Genomic DNA, 16,127 nt, shown 5'->3' with positions numbered 1-16,127 from the left:
TTGATATCTGGGGACCATTCCCTGTTTCCTCTTTAAAGGGTGAATACTACTTTCTTACCATAGTGGATGATCACTCCAGATACACATGGATACACTTAATGAAGGATAAATCTGAAACAAGGAGATTTGTAAGAAATTTTCATGCCTTTGTATTTACACAATTTGGAGTATTGATCAAAACCATCCGAAGTGACAATGGTCCAGAATTCAAAATGGACGAGTTCTTTGCAGAAAAAGGCATAATCCATCAAAGATCTTGCGTTAACACACCACAACAGAATGCCATAGTCGAAAGGAAACACCAGCATATTCTGAACGTTGCTCGATCTCTTCGATTCCAAGCCCACCTCCCCTTAGAGTTTTGGGGTCATTGCGTAATGCATGCAGTATTCTTGATTAACAGGTTACCCTCTCCTGTGATTGAATGGTCGAGCCCTTATCAAAAGTTGTATGTTAACACTCCGGACATCAGTGGACTTAAAGTCTTTGGATGCTTGTGTTTTGCTGCTACACTGCCTCATGCAAGGAATAAAATGGCTCCCAGAGGAAGGAAGTGTATGTTTATTGGAGTTCCAGCTGGTATTAAAGGGCATTTATTATATGATATGGATGATGGCTCTATATTCATATCAAGAGATGTCAAGTTCTATGAGAACCAATTTCCCATGAAAGACAAGGATAATCTGCAACATGATCAATCAGTGTGTGAGCCGTCTCTTCCCAACATCCCTATTTCTATAAACATTGAGCCACCAGACTCCTTGGACATCACTCCACAGCATAATGATGAACAACCAGTATGTGAGTCAGGCAGCATGAATGATCACCCTCAAGAGGGCAGTCTCATGCCACAAATACCCACTGATCAGTCAAGTGAGCCTCCTGCAATTCCTGTTACTAGGCCCAAGAGAAACTGCCGAGTTCCCAGCCGATTGCAGGACTATTATTGTGAATCTGTTACAACAGCAGGTTCGTCTCCTCACACCTTGTCTAAAGTTGTTTCATATGACACTTTGCCTCCAAATCACAGGACATTCTCTATGGCTGTGACTAATGCTGATGAGCCAAAATCATATAACCAAGCAATCAAATATGAATGTTGGAGGAATGCCATGGCAGCCGAGATCAAGGCCTTGCAAGATAACAACACATGGACACTGGTTGATCTACCTCCCAGCAAAACACCCATAGGTTGCAAATGGGTGTACAAGGTTAAGCTCAAGGCTGACGGATCAGTGGAGAGACATAAAGCTAGATTGGTAGCCAAAGGCTACACACAACAACTTGGAATTGACTACATTGAAACTTTCTCACCAGTTGCACGAATCACAACCATAAGAACATTCCTAGCTGTGGCCTCTTCTAAAGCTTGGTTCATTCACCAACTTGACATCAATAATGCGTTCCTACATGGGGATTTGGACGAAGAAGTCTACATGGTTTTACCACCGGGTTTTCAAGGTCAGAAACCAGGGCAAGCTTGCAAACTTCTCCGATCCTTATATGGGCTGAAACAAGCTAGCCGACAGTGGAACGCGAAGTTAAACAGTGCGTTGGCCAGTAGAGGATTCGAACAATCGAAATCAGACCCTTCATTACTCACCAAAGGAAGTGGTAAGGATTTCATTGCAATTCTCATATATGTTGATGACATCCTAGTTGGAAGTCCCAATCTACATCAAATACAAATACTCAAGGCATTTCTTGATGATACTTTCAAAATCAAAGATCTGGGCAGCTTGGGTTTCTTTCTGGGAATTGAGGCACATGTTGGGGACTCAGGACTGAACCTCTGCCAACGAAAGTATGCCTTAGATATTCTGAATGAGTCTGGTTTCATAAATTGCAAGCCGGTGAATACTCCGATGGTTCCAAGTCATCAACTAAGCAAAGAAGGAGGCACTGCTCTGGCTGATATCAGTAGCTATAGACGGCTGATTGGAAGATTGCTATATCTCACCGCTACAAGGCCCGATATTGCATATGCGGTACAACAACTCAGTCAGTTCGTTGACACTCCAACTGATGAACATTTAACTGCTGCACACAGGGTCCTCCGGTACATAAAGAAAGCCCCTGGTCAGGGCTTGTTCTATCCCAAGAATGGTGCTCTACAACTCAACGCATTTTCTGATTCAGACTGGGCATCTTGTTCGGAGACACGAAAGTCTGTCACTGGCTTCTGTGTTTTCCTTGGATCCTCCCTTATCTCATGGCGCTCAAAGAAGCAGGCTACGGTTTCTCGTTCATCATCCGAAGCTGAGTATCATGCCCTGGCCGCCACAGTCTGTGAATTACAATGGCTCAACCTGCTTCTTCACGACCTGCAAGCTAAGCCTATCAAACCTGCAGTGGTGTTTTGCGATAGTAAATCTGCCATCGCAATTGCTGAAAACCACGTGTTTCACGAGAGGACCAAGCATATAGACATAGACTGTCATGTTGTGCGAGAGAAAGTCAGTCAAGGCCTCATCAAGCTTCTATTTGTCACCTCGACATCCCAAACTGCAGATGGGTTCACCAAAGCTCTGCCTACCTCTATGTTTCAATGGTTTGTATCTAAACTGGGCATCCAAAATTTGCATGCGCCAGTTTACGGGGGGGTATTAGAGGGTATGAAAGGCAGTTTAGAAGAAGGGCATTAACGCCAATTCATGCTTCTTGAAGTTGTTGTAACTGCCACCTTTACCTTCATTCCCAGTATATAAACAAATGCTCCCGTCATGCAGAATGTAACAAACACTACCATCAATGATAGCTCTCTGTTTTCCCTCTCTCTCTCTCTCGTAGTATGCATGTAGCGCTATTCCGATATCCGGCGACCTCCAGTCCGGTAGCGAGGCAGCAGCAGCTGGCGGGATTTCCAGTCCTCCGGCGAAATAATAGACCGGAGTAGCAGCGGCGATGGCAGTGCCGTTGGCATCGACGGTGGTAGCGGCTCGACTGGACTTCCTCCCCCTCCATTTCTAGCGACCCCCAGTCCGGTAGCGAGGCAGCAGCAGCCGAGACTTCCAGTTCTCCGGAGAAACAGTAGTCCAGTAGCGAGTGGTGACGACTCAAAGAATATTGGCCAAAAACAGTGGTAATTAGTGTCAATTTGGGCAATTGCTTTAATTATGAAGTATGACTTTGATTATGGTCTAATTGGTAATTAGTGTTAATTAAGAGTTAATAATTACGGATTATGAATTATTATGAGTATTATTGATTATTGATGATTGTGGATTATGGATTGTTAATTGAAGGTTAGGAATTAAGTATGGATTTATGATTGATGTTGATTAGTTGATGAAATTTAATTAGTGTTAATGGTGATTATGAACTAATGGAAGGATCATGATGCTATGGGTGCTGTTGTTGATGATGGAATGATGAGGATGCCATGATCTAATGATGCTTGTTTGGTGTTGTGGTATTGAATTTATCTTGTTGAATTTGGGCAATTACTTAGCATTAAACTTTGAATTGTGAAATTCCTAACTTTGACCATGGACCCTAGAATTTGGGGGAATTAGGGGTATTATGTATATGTTTCAATTCTTTTATTTGTACCTTTTATTTATTGCACTTTAACTCTAATTGTTACCCCTATGTCTTAAGCTTGTTTTGTTCAATGTGCTATTGCGTTGTCTACTTGTCTTGCATCATATTTTGTGTTTTATTTGCCTATTAATTGATTACATGGGGTAGTTGGGAGGATGGCATAGCTTAAGGAAATGACTTTGAGTTGGTTGAAGGTGGGGGTCGAACTCATGATGAGGGAGTTGTCCACTCACTTAGGCAGCGGTTAGGAGGTCATGACCTGACCTATGCCCGAGGGGTTCGGCTATCTCTCCGAGCTTGAGTGACACTCACTGTCATTCCCAACTTGACTTTAGTACTTCGTCCTGGGCTGCCCTTCTATTCCCTTCTACCTGTCTTGTTGCCTTTTGATCTTGGTTCTAATTGTCGATTTCTTTTCCTTGTTTCTGATTGTTCTTTGTGTGTTATTTGTCAATGTTGTATGAGTGGTGCTTGAGTTCCTGGATTGACAGCTAGATTGGGATGAAGAATGCATATTCTCAAATATTGTTGTTGGTCTTCAACAATTTTTTCTGACCAAAAAATCGAACCCAATTTGGTCTTCAACAATTTTTTCGTGCCCAATTAAGTCTTCGACTTTGAAAATTTTAACCATTTTGGTCCTCCGTTCATTTAGGCGCTAGAAGTCCGTTTATTTGGAGGCATTGATGGAATGTCACTTCATAATACCCATTTACGGCGATAGAGAGGCAGTTGTGGTAGCTTAGGGAATTGCTTCATCTGTTCATATAGATTAGTGGTCTAACTTTCTAGCAATCAATATAAGCTTCTAAGAGCTTGGGATAAGAAGGATGAGAAGCGATTTTAGCTTTGATAAAGCCAATACTGTCGTCGTCTTCCTTCTCCCCCGCTGCGTCCTTGCGCCTGCCACCGCCTCCGCCCCTCCTATAAACATCGGGAACCATATTTGTTCCACAGAAGAATCGCTTCTCCATCACCGGAAAGTCTCCAAATAAACGTCAATGGAGAGGCAACTGTGGAATTTCACTTTAGAAGACCCATAAAGTCTCCAAATATGCCGAAAAACAATCCAAGCTTGAAAAATCCGAAACCCTAAAAGTCTCATCCCCGCCCAATCGGGTGGCTGACAAGCCTAATGGATCGGCTTCTCTGGTTGCAAGTGAGGTTGCGATTTCGAATTCCGCGATCGCTCGGATTGTACCGGCAATGGACGCCGTGGTCAAGGTGTTTTGTACCCATACCAAACCCAAATTCTCGTTGCCATGGCAGCAAAAACGGCAATTTAGTTCGAGTAGTAGTGGGTTTGTGATTAAAGGGAGGAAGGTTTTGAGTTTTGACCATGCTCACTCGGTGGAACATTACACACAGGTTAAGATGAAAAAGAGAGGTTCAGATACGAAATATCTTGCTACGGTGCTCACCATTGGAACTGAGTGCGATACTGGTGAGCAGCTTATTTTATTATTATTTTTTTTTGAGAATGGTGAGCAGTTTAATCAATTTTCGTTTGTGGATGTTCATTTCTGCATACATCACTCACAAAACTTGTCCTTGTAATTGATCAAATTCTGGCGAAATGGGTCTTCTCAAGTGAAATTCCATCAATGCCCTCCAAATAAACGGACTTCTAACGCCTAAATAAACGGAGGACCATGGAAAAATTTTCAAAGTCGAAGACTTAATTGGATACGAAAAATTGTCGAGAACTAAATTGGTAATTTCACAATAGTCGATGGATCATTTCGGTAATAAACTCTAAGATAAAGTAGTTGATGGTTTGTTATGTTTGAATTTGATAGAGAAGTTATGTATGCGCAATATGGTCTAAATTATCACATCCTAGCTAAACTTTCTTATTTTATCCATAACTACTACCACCTAACTTATAAGTTACCTTATTTAAAGTATGATAAAAATAGAGCAATGATGATTGGTCTCCAAAAATGTGCACAGTGAGGAAGCCCGTCTAATTACATATATCGTAGGCATCCCTTCCTCAAGTGACTTGGGCAAGTACCTCGGCGTCCCGTCGATACATTGAAGAGTCACGAACAATCTCTTTACACCAATTCTAGAAAAAATGAATGCAAAACTTCATGGGTGAAAGACAAAGTTCCTCTTGCTTGCGGGCCGCCAAGTTTTGGCTCAGTCGATTTTATACACCATTCAGTACTACAACATGCAAACCATGCTAATGCCAGCGGGTGTTTGGGAAGCTATCAACAAAAAGATTAGGGTTTTCCTTTGGGGGAGCACGCAAGAAATTAAACAAAAAAAATGTCACCTTATATGCTGGGATACGGTAACTAAGCCGAAAGGAAGCAATCAACAACAGATTTGCGTTGATTAGTATTGAAGATGTAAGTGCATGACATTCTATTGACAAAAATGTGAACGAATCTAATAATTGACAAAAATATGAAAAACTCAGTTCCCAAATGCATTCCTTGTCAGAACTGGTGAAACACAAAATGCAAGTGATGCAAGTGGGACTTGCATTTTTCGAAAAACGCAAGTCCCACTGGCATTAAGTTTTTTCAATTTTTATTTTTTTTGGTCCCCGACGACCATATTTGGTCGCCGGCTTCTCCGACAAAGGAGAAGCCAGCGATGGTTGCTAGCTTCTCTAGCGAAGGAGAAGCCAGCAACCATGGTTGGCTTCTCCTTCATCGGAGAAACTAGGGACCAAAAAAAAATAAAATTAACGCAATGGGGAGGAGCCATCGACTCGCTGCTTCTCTTTCGCTGGAGAAGCCAGCGACATCGCTGGCTTCTCCGACGTTGCCGGAGACCAAAAAAAAAAATAAAAAAATTTAACGTAAGTGAGACTTGCGTTTTTCGAAAAACACAAGTCTCACTTGCGTTTTGTGTTTGACCAGTTCTGACAAGGAACACATTTTAGAACTGAGTTTTTCACATTTTTATCAATTATTATATTCGTTCACATTTTTGTCAATAGAATGCCATGCACTTACATTTCTGTCATTTTTCCAAAGATAGATGGGGATGAGTGCGACGAGACCACATGGGTGCCTACTACAACAGGTTTGTTCTCTTCTGTCAAAACTGCTTATAATTTGTTAAAAAACCATGAACAAAATATGCAGGGTTTCCATGGAGGGAAGCTGTGCGAACTGCAAGAGTGCCAGGGGTGGAACCAAGCTAATCTCAAAAATTGGTTAGTGATGCTTCCCTAATTGAAGCTGTAGCTATTGTTAAGGGCACAGAGTGGGCTTGGAAGAAAGGCATCCTAGATATTGAGTTCTAATCCAATGCTAGGAACGTGATCAAGTGGATATGTGAGACAACTAATTCGAGAGGACCCATCCGTGCTTATATTGAGGATGCCGCTAGATGGGTGGATAGGGAATGGAAGATCTCAGGATGTGAAACACTAGTGTTCATAGTGTTCATAGAGTGAGGGAAAGCATTTAGATTTTAGAACTAATATCTTTCGGGGTCTCCTTCCTAATTGATCGGAAAAAAAATGATAATTGAAGTTGAACAATGCAAGATGGCATTTACATCCTTTTGCATAATTCTTACATTGTAAGTGCATCATAATAGTAAGACTTATGTTTTATAAATTCAAGATACAAGTGTTAGAAGATTACTTTAGATAAGTAATTTAAAGCAACAACGTTTGAGAAAATTAAAATATAAATTGTTTGGGAGCAAAAAAATATATATAAATTCATAATAAATTTTGACTCAAGATCTCTCATTAATTAAAAACACCCACGAACGAACTAAATTACTAAGATCCATTAGGTTTTATTTGTCATATTCATTATTTTTAAGTCACATGTTTAGATAATTCCTACCAACTTTTGTTGATCATTCTCTTCTGCAACTTTCCTTTTAGGAAAAAAAAAAAAAAAAAAAAAAAAAAAAACGAAATAAAAAATAAAAAGAGTTCTAAAATCGTAAAAGATTCTTATCCATTTCCTCTCATAATAAATAAATAGTCATATTCCCCTTATAAACCAAAGACCTTGTGGTCTAGTGGCACCCGGTGTTGTTGACCTACTTTCAGTAGGTTGAGAAAGTAGCTATGAACATATACTACATTGTAACAGAGTCAATATGACTCAAAAGTCATATTCTCTTTATAAAAAATTAATTAAGTTAAAAATTCAATAAAATTGGAAACTTAATCTTTTCAATAAATAATAACTTTAAAATTAACAAAGTTAACACCATCATCTCTAATTATTAATTAGAGAAAATATCATTTTTAGTCCCTCAACTATAATAAATTTATCAATTTTTTTCCTTGACTATTAAAAATTTCAAATTAGGTCCATGACTATTCAATTTGTATAACTTTTGGTCCTTGACTATTAACATTTTCAAATTAGGTGCATGACTATTCATTTTGTATCACATTTGGCCCTGCCGTTAAATTTTCTGGCGAAGTCATCGGGGGTGACCGGCGTTTTCTAGTTTTTTTTATTGTTATTTTTTATTTTTAAGTTTTTTTTTATTTAAAAGTTACGAAGTATTAAAATAATTTTTAAAATAAAAATTAAATAAATTAGTCGGTCATCGGTGACTTTGCCGGAAATTTGGCCGGAAAATTTAACGACAGGACCAAATGTGATACAAAATGAATAGTCATGCACCTAATTTGAAAATGTTAATAGTCAAGGACCAAATGTGATACAAATTGAATAGTCATGCACCTAATTTGAAATTTTTAATAGTCAAAGACCAAAATTGATACATATATTATAATTGAGGGACTAAAAATGATATTTGCTCTTATTAATTATTCATACATCATATTTAAATGACTCAACATTTTTTTCTCATGAAGTATTTATGTCCTCCAAACTCTGTACACTTTCAAGAAATGTATCCTCTCTGTAGAATTGCACAACAAGAATACATAGAAAAAAGCAAACCACTAAAATAACTTAGGATGAAAAAAAACATTTAAAAGTAAGAAAGAAAAATACTAATAAAGGGGGAATTATTCAGAATTAGTTTTTCCCTGCAAAAAGTACATCATGCATTTCACATTATCCATAGTACAAGAACCCATTTATAACCCAGAAACAGAAGTACTTATCTCTTAATCATAATCTCTTTTGTGGCTTCACTGTGAGGATTGAGGAAGGTAAGCTCAAGAATGGCAATTTCCACATCAAATGAAGGTATGCATATTCAATCACTATCATCTTCTTGATTGCCCTGTCATGAATGCAGTTTTCATTTTCATGAAATTCAAAACAAGTAATTTTGCTAAAGTGGGGCATGCATTCACAAGAGTATACTCACAAGCTCCAAGAATTTATGAACTAGTGTTGATCTTTTTTCTCAAAATTAAACAAATTCTTTTTTTTTTTTTTCTTTTTTCAAGACATTCTGATGTATAAGAATCGATTACAAGAGTATACTCAAAAGCTGGGCCTTCCACTGCCAAGCTATAAAAATGTTAATGAAGGCTTGCCACATTCCCCGAGTTTTCGATCAACAGTTTTGGTTGATGGAAGAACATATGAAGCCAAGTGTACCTTCCCCACCAGAAAACAAGCTGAACAAGAAGCTGCAAGACTTGCACTAGAAAGCTTAAGCAAACAGATCAATGATACAGGCTCTCCAACCATTTACACGGTATGCACAGCATTTGGTTATAAACTGCATACAAGCTGATACAAAAATTTCTTCTGTTCTCTTTTTCCTGAAACCAAGACCCTATGTTTTTATTTGTTCTTTTTCACATTAAACTCAGGAGCCTAGGTTTTGCAAGTCTTTGTTGTATCAGTATGCTCTCAAGAACAACCTAGGGATGCCATCATTTAAGACCATCAATCCAGCAGGGCCATGCCTGGTGTACCTCTCTTACATGGTATTTGGGGGCAAAACTTACACTGGCGAGGTCGCAGGAAGCAAGAAAATGGCAGAACAACTAGCGGCCCGTGTTGCTATTAGATCACTTCTTGGTATATTTTCAGACTTCAAATTACAATTTCTGTTCCTAATTTGTGTACTATTTAATCTAACCTGAGAAAATACTTGAAGAGACGGATGCAGAACGTATGTCAAACATTATCAAGTCCAATAATAAGCATGATCTTTATTCACTAACCAGAAAGGAAAAAGATCATGCTTTTTCAGATAAGTCTAAGGGTAAATCATGCTTTTTGAATTCCCAATTAATATTTAGCTAAAGCTTCTGGATACTCACCTTAAAGTCATGATTGTAGGAGCAGACAGTTTATCAAAACAACTAGAGAAGGCACCAGAAAACTCACCTCTATATCAAGCTAGCATTCAGGTCTCCAAGAATCTGCTTCAAGGCCAAACAAGCAGTCAGGTAAGCCACAAGAACTTTTGTGTTATGTAAATTAGTCAAGATTGAAATGCTTGTAGAGGCATGAGTTCATTTTCTCTTTATGTTGTTAATTGAAATTATTATAAAGTTTCTGGTAATGCACTATTTTTGCATCGGCTTAAGCCTTGGCATATTCTTCTTTATTTGCAGACTGCAACAGTTAGCTTCAATTCTTATGGGACAGTTGGTGGACCTAGAAAGGAACTAACTTGCAAACCTGAAATCAGCACCTGGGAGCAAAACAAGATGGGTGAAACTGATTATAGAAACGTTCCAGACCACAAACCTCAAATAAACAATTGGGTGCAGAATGCAATGAAAACTGCTGATCGCAGGAATGGTCAGGTGCACAAACCTGGACCAGGAACCACTCGACCCAGTAATTGGGAGCAAAACAAGACAGTTGTTGATATGAGGAATGGCCCAAAGCGCAAACTAGAAAGCAACAATTGGAATCTGATAAAAAAGAAAAATCTAGGATCCTAAACTTTTAAACAGTGGTTAATTTAACATTTTAGAAGTTAATGTTTGCTGCACTATAAAACTTGGTTAAGATTGTAGTACACTGTTGCTAACTGTATTAACTGGCTTTAAATTGCGCTGTCTGTAATGACTCTCTCATTTCCTGCACATGATTTCCTATATATCCACAAACAATTTTAGTACTCTATATAGTATATATATATAGAGAGAGAGTAGTTAGTGTTTTACCATTCTACATTTTCTTCTGTTTTGCTTGTTCTCATTTTGGAATTTTATTTTGGCAAGACTTAACAATTTTATAATATAAGAACTTTGACTTCAAATTACAAAATGTAACTGAGATCTTGTATATAATGACATGAAAGGAATTATTGTCCATTGCAAAAGTACCTTGTTTTCTAAGCCTAACTTCAAGACTTCCTCTTCATCCCCCAAAGTCATCTGATGCGGGTTCCTAATAAGATGCAAAACTTGAATGACACTCCCGATGAATCATCACTTCAAGCTTTTCCCTTAAAATGTACCATTTGATATCAATTTGACCTCTGCTGCTTCACTGCATCATAGGTTCCATGTATTCACAAAGGCTGCTGTCAGATCTTTAGAGGGCACTTAAGTCATTAAGCCTAGCAGTTTGAACTGCAATACATAACTGCCAATCCTTTTTCCTTTGCACTGGCAACAGATCATTTACATCCTTGACAGCAACTCTCATTGACCAACTTGTAATACTCACCTAAGCGCTCAAACTTCAAAAGAAGTTTGTATGTTTTCCTATGAAAGATGTCCTCTATTTTCTGGATTAGGAAAGGATTAGAGTGGAGCTTTCCCTTCCTATCCTTTCAAGAGGCATTGAGAATGACCACTGAGCAAACTATTGTGACTGGTAGCACAATATATTCAGAAAATCATGAGGACTAAATTTGAAAGCAATGGTATCTTCATGGCTTTACCCATATATGTTAAACCAGCAACACTTTGCTCTTACCAATAATCCCCACAGGTGCATATACCATCAGTGAAATGGTGAAAACGGTTATTATCCCGTAGAATTATTGATCTCCCAACAATCTTTGATATGAGTTTGATTGCAGTGTGACAGTCTCCACAAACCCTTAAATTCTTTATCACACGAATTGGTCTCCCAGTGGGTACATTCAGAATTGCAAATGCAACAGCTAATTTTTCACTATGATACTTCAGCATATGTGCCTTTTCCTCCTCATCCACATCATGCAAGACTAATTTTGTAGCAACCACATAGCCTTCATGCTTCATTCGTAGTTCTAAGTCTTCCAAGAAAGCATATATTCTAGCACTGTCAGGATGTGTGGAGTCCCCAACTGAAAATATATGAATCTTGTTTTGTACCTCAACCCAGCTGTACCCAGGAACTTTCCTTGTACCAGTATCTCTCAGTTTTAATCTCATCTCACTAACATCACGCCATCTACCAGAAGCTGCATACAAGTTAGACAGAAGAACATACATCCCTGCATTCCAAGGCTCCAATACAAAAATATTTTCAGCAGCTTTTTCTCCTAATTCTGTATTTCCATGCATCCTGCTTGCCCCAAGGAGAGCACCCCAAGTGGCAGCATCTGGTTCAAAGGGCATGCTCTTGATTAAGTCTTGAGCATCATCTAGGCGTCCAGCTCGACCCAAGAGATCAATCATGCAAGTGTAGTGCTTTGAATTTGCAACTATCCCATAGTCTACCTTCATAGAATAAAAATATTCCATTCCCCTGTCAACCAAGCCAGTATGACTGCATGCAGACAGTACTCCAATCTAAATAACATAAGCCAATGAGTCAATTCTAATCATCATTATATCAAGAAAAAAAAATGCATGCATACTTAAGAAAAGCTTACATCAGAAATAGTAGCTAATTACTAGAAAAAGAAAAATGTCTCCCCTAATTATGGTTTGCAAAATAAACATTGATATAAAATGACTTAGTTGAGTTAGTTCTAAGGATCACAATAAAAATAAAGCCGTATCTTTGAGTAAGTAGCTGTTTTAGTGTTTAACTAAAAGAATTGACAAGTGTGTGTATGTGTGTGGCTAGTAAGACCAAGTCTGCTAGACAGTTATAGAATAAAGGTAGCCAAGTAACAGCCATTTAAGGTTAGCTCCATCTCACTTCAAGCATAGGATCTGGAGGTGATGCATGAGATGAAAAATCCTGGAGCACTAATGAACCCTTGGGACCAATTCAAGGTCCAATTTACTCAAAGCCCATTTAACATATGCCATATGCCCTTGCCATGACTAGCATGACTCTATACTACTATCAATTAAATGCAACTTTGGGGGTTTAGTTCATTTGCACAGTTTTTGTAATTTGATATCCCTTCAAGTTTTAATTGGCTGTCTGGTTATATGTCAGTGATGCTTTTGACAGCCTTGTAATTATTTATGTACATTTTTTTTTTGTATTAATATATCTACAGTTTAGTTTTTTTTAAGAACTGAGGGAGAAACCCGAAATACAAACTAGCTATGAGTATTAGCCTTGGCCCTTTTGTTAGAGATATGCCTGGGTGGTGGTGTTGTTTTTTTGAAATGCAATTTACAAAAAGCTGAACATAAAAATTTACCATGGTAACATCATCAGGTTTGATACCAAAGTCCTTCATCATTTTAAAAAAATCAAGAGCTTCTTTGCCAAATCCATGCCTTGCATAACCAGCAATCATCGTGTTCCAAGAGACCACATCCTTCTCTGCTATTCCCTTGAATACATCAAGTGCCTCTCCAATGCTTCCACACTTGCAATACATTGCTAGGAGTGCATTCCCCACATAACAACCTGATTCATATCCTGCCTTTACAAGTCTGCCGTGTATCTGCTTTCCCAACTCAAAAACTGCAATGTCAGCGCATGTACTTATGACACATGTAAATGATGACCTATTAAGCCTCTCTCCATCTCTTGTCATTTCCACAAACATGTGCAATGCCTCCTCACTATTACCACATTGAGCATACCCTGCAATAATTGCAGCCCAAGAAATGCAATCGCGCATAGGCATACAATCAAACAAACTCCTTGCACTAACAATATCGCTATTTTGAGCATAACCAGTTATCATTGTGTTCCATGAACTAATATTTTTACAGGGCATTGCATCAAACAATTCCCTCGCCAAGTCTATCCTTTTGCACTGAACATAACCAGCAATCATTGCATTCCATGAAACCTCATTCTTCACTAGCATCTCATCAAAAATCCCCCTAGCTTCCTCCACTCTACCATTTTGCACATACCCTGAAACCATTGAAGTCCAAGTAAATACATCTTTAACAGGAGACTCATCAAACAACCTCCTTGCTTCCTCCAATTCACCATTCTGAGCATAACAGGAAATCATAGTATTCCATGAAACCTTGTCCCTCGTAGGCATTCTATCAAAAACCGCTCTGGCCTCCGCCAACATCCTCTTCTTCAAATACCCACCCATCAAGCAATTCCAAGAAACCACCGCCCAACTTTCCTTCAACTCAAACAATCTCCTAGCAGCTTCAATCCTCCCATTCTGCACATATGTTGCAAGCAGCGCATTCCATGAGATCTCATTCTTCACAGGCATGATATCAAATATCCTCCTCGCTTCATCAATATGCCCATTTTGGGCATACCCAGATAGCATAGTGTTCCATGACACAACGTCTCTCTTAGGCATTTGATCAAACAACAACCTAGCTGCCCCAAGATTCTTATTCTTCACATACCCACCTAACATTACATTCCAAGAAACCAAGTCCCTTTGAGGCATTTGATTGAACAGCTGGTGTGCGAGGTCGAACCTGTTATTTGACAAGTACCCAGAGATCATGGAGTTCCAAGACACGCAGTTTTTCCTAGGCATGGACTTGAATAAGCGCAATGCAGATTCACATTCGCCATTCCGCATGTGCTTGGTGATTGACATGTTCCATTTCACTATGTTTGAACTAGCAACAGAAGCTGCCATGTGCTGTGGTTTTGCATCCTCAGATACTTTGGGGGTCAGGGAAAGAGGCTTTGCCGCTTTGAGATCGCTTATGGGATCGATATGCAGGAAGCGCGAGGAGGTGCTGCTGTTTACTTTTCTGAAGCGCATGATTTTGCCGTTATCTAACTGTTAATACCGTTGCTCATAATTTCAGGTACATTTATTCTTTTGAGTTAATAACATTTTCACGTTTAATCAATGATTTAATTCCAGCAAAGGTCTTCTGAGTATAGTGATTTGCCACATTTAGTCACCGTCTTTTAATTCGAACAAATGTGACATTTGACTATCAAAATCTTTTCACCATTAGTCCTTTCATCATCTTAGGTGGTGAAGTTAAGGGGTAAAATCGTCTTTTCGTTGCTTGGGTTCCTCTTCGTTCTACTCAGAAATAAGAACACAAATTTTGTGAATTGAAAAGCTTCATATCACTAAGGCAATGGCCTGGATATGAACAATAGTAGCAGCAGCCATAATTGTTTATCTTCTCCATTAGTTGCTTAACATCAAGAAAAAACTCCCTCATGACCCAAAGGGTATTCCAATTTTGGGACATCTTCATTTGCTGGGCAAAACTCCCCACCAAGATCTTAATAAGCTAGCCAAGAAACATGGTCATATTATATATATGCGTTGTGGTTTGGTCCCTATCATCCTTATTTCTTCTCCGGAGATAGCTTTGTTAGTAATGCAAATATTTCAGACCATTGTTTAATTTTTTCTTCTTTTTCCTCTGTCTTCACACGCGTTTCCAAGATGAGATTATTTCTCTCCATATTAATAAGTGTGTGGTTGAAAACAAATCAAGCATCATGCCTATGCATGTATAAATAATCTCACTGCCATAGTCCAAAGAGCAAGAGAGAAATTCCTATCCTCATCCACTGTGTTCTTCTTTCGACAATGATCAGTTAGTCAGGTTCTAACCTCCAACCTGCAGGTCTCGGGTGCACGAGTCTGTGAGTAGTTGTACGTGTTAACTTTAGGGGAGTGACGCCGTGTTGTTGATATACTGCACCGTGACAGCGAATTTCACTCTAAGGGCATGTTATTTCACTCTAAGGGCAGTGTTTAATAACATGCCACAACTTTCTTTCTTCCTGAGTGTATTTTTTTGTTTGGGTTCACTGGGTTTGGCAGGTATACGTCTGAACTGCTTCAACAATCTAAGAGTGAATTTTTTTTTCTAGTTCAGATGGCGACCTCTAAGCTTATCCCTGATCTTTCAAAGCTTGAACCTCTTGACAGTACAAACTTCCGATGCTGGTCACAAAGAAATTTGATTTTCTTTCAACTTGAACTTGATTATGTTCTATTAAATGATCCCCTTCCACCGCAAAATACTAAACCAAAATAGAAGTCCACCACCACTGCCGAAATAACTTCTGATCTTATTCTACATGAGCCAAAGACATCTAAGATAGTTACACTAGCTGCAAAATGCGACATTGCCTCTCGCGAGAAGTAAGACAAGGACAATAAAACTATGAGAGGGCACCTTCTAAGCCACATGTCTGATCCATTATTTGACTTGTTTTTTTTTTCTTACAAGTATGCTAAAGCGATTTGGGATGCACTTGAGAAGAAATATGGGACTAATTATGCGGGGAAACAAAAGTATGCCATAGCTAGGTAACTGGCTTAACTGTCGTTTGGTTGATACAAAGTCAATCATGGAGCAAGTCCACGAATACGAGACACTCTGTGCCAATATTTTGGCAAAAGGTATGTCAATGTGTGAAGTGTTGCAAACTAATGTT

General features: G+C 38.8%; 2 protein-coding genes across 3 annotated transcripts; one reads left to right on the top strand and one right to left on the bottom strand.

Moving 5' to 3' along the window:
- Positions 1 to 8,632: 8,632 nt before the first annotated feature.
- On the top strand, positions 8,633 to 10,527 carry LOC116031954 (double-stranded RNA-binding protein 4-like). Of its 2 annotated transcripts, none has more exons than XM_031274330.1 (6): positions 8,633 to 8,702; positions 8,909 to 9,162; positions 9,281 to 9,491; positions 9,571 to 9,678; positions 9,762 to 9,865; positions 10,034 to 10,527. In XM_031274330.1, exons 1-6 carry the CDS (start codon positions 8,678 to 8,680, stop codon positions 10,367 to 10,369), a joined length of 1,038 nt encoding a protein of 345 aa, XP_031130190.1. In that variant the 5' UTR covers positions 8,633 to 8,677; the 3' UTR covers positions 10,370 to 10,527. The 2 variants fall into 2 exon arrangements, with proteins under 2 accessions (XP_031130190.1, XP_031130189.1); XM_031274329.1 differs by having other exon boundaries at positions 9,756 to 9,865.
- On the bottom strand, positions 9,524 to 14,569 carry LOC116031953 (pentatricopeptide repeat-containing protein At4g02750). Its single transcript, XM_031274328.1, has 3 exons — positions 12,970 to 14,569; positions 10,757 to 12,157; positions 9,524 to 9,838 (listed from the first exon to the last, which is right to left on the bottom strand). Exons 1-2 carry the CDS (start codon positions 14,473 to 14,475, stop codon positions 11,351 to 11,353), a joined length of 2,313 nt encoding a protein of 770 aa, XP_031130188.1. The 5' UTR covers positions 14,476 to 14,569; the 3' UTR covers positions 9,524 to 9,838; positions 10,757 to 11,350.
- Positions 14,570 to 16,127: the final 1,558 nt, after the last annotated feature.

Source organism: Ipomoea triloba, chromosome 10 (assembly GCF_003576645.1).
Source record: "Ipomoea triloba cultivar NCNSP0323 chromosome 10, ASM357664v1".
Taxonomy (NCBI): domain Eukaryota; kingdom Viridiplantae; phylum Streptophyta; class Magnoliopsida; order Solanales; family Convolvulaceae; genus Ipomoea; species Ipomoea triloba.
This window is presented reverse-complemented; position numbering and strand designations above follow the sequence as displayed.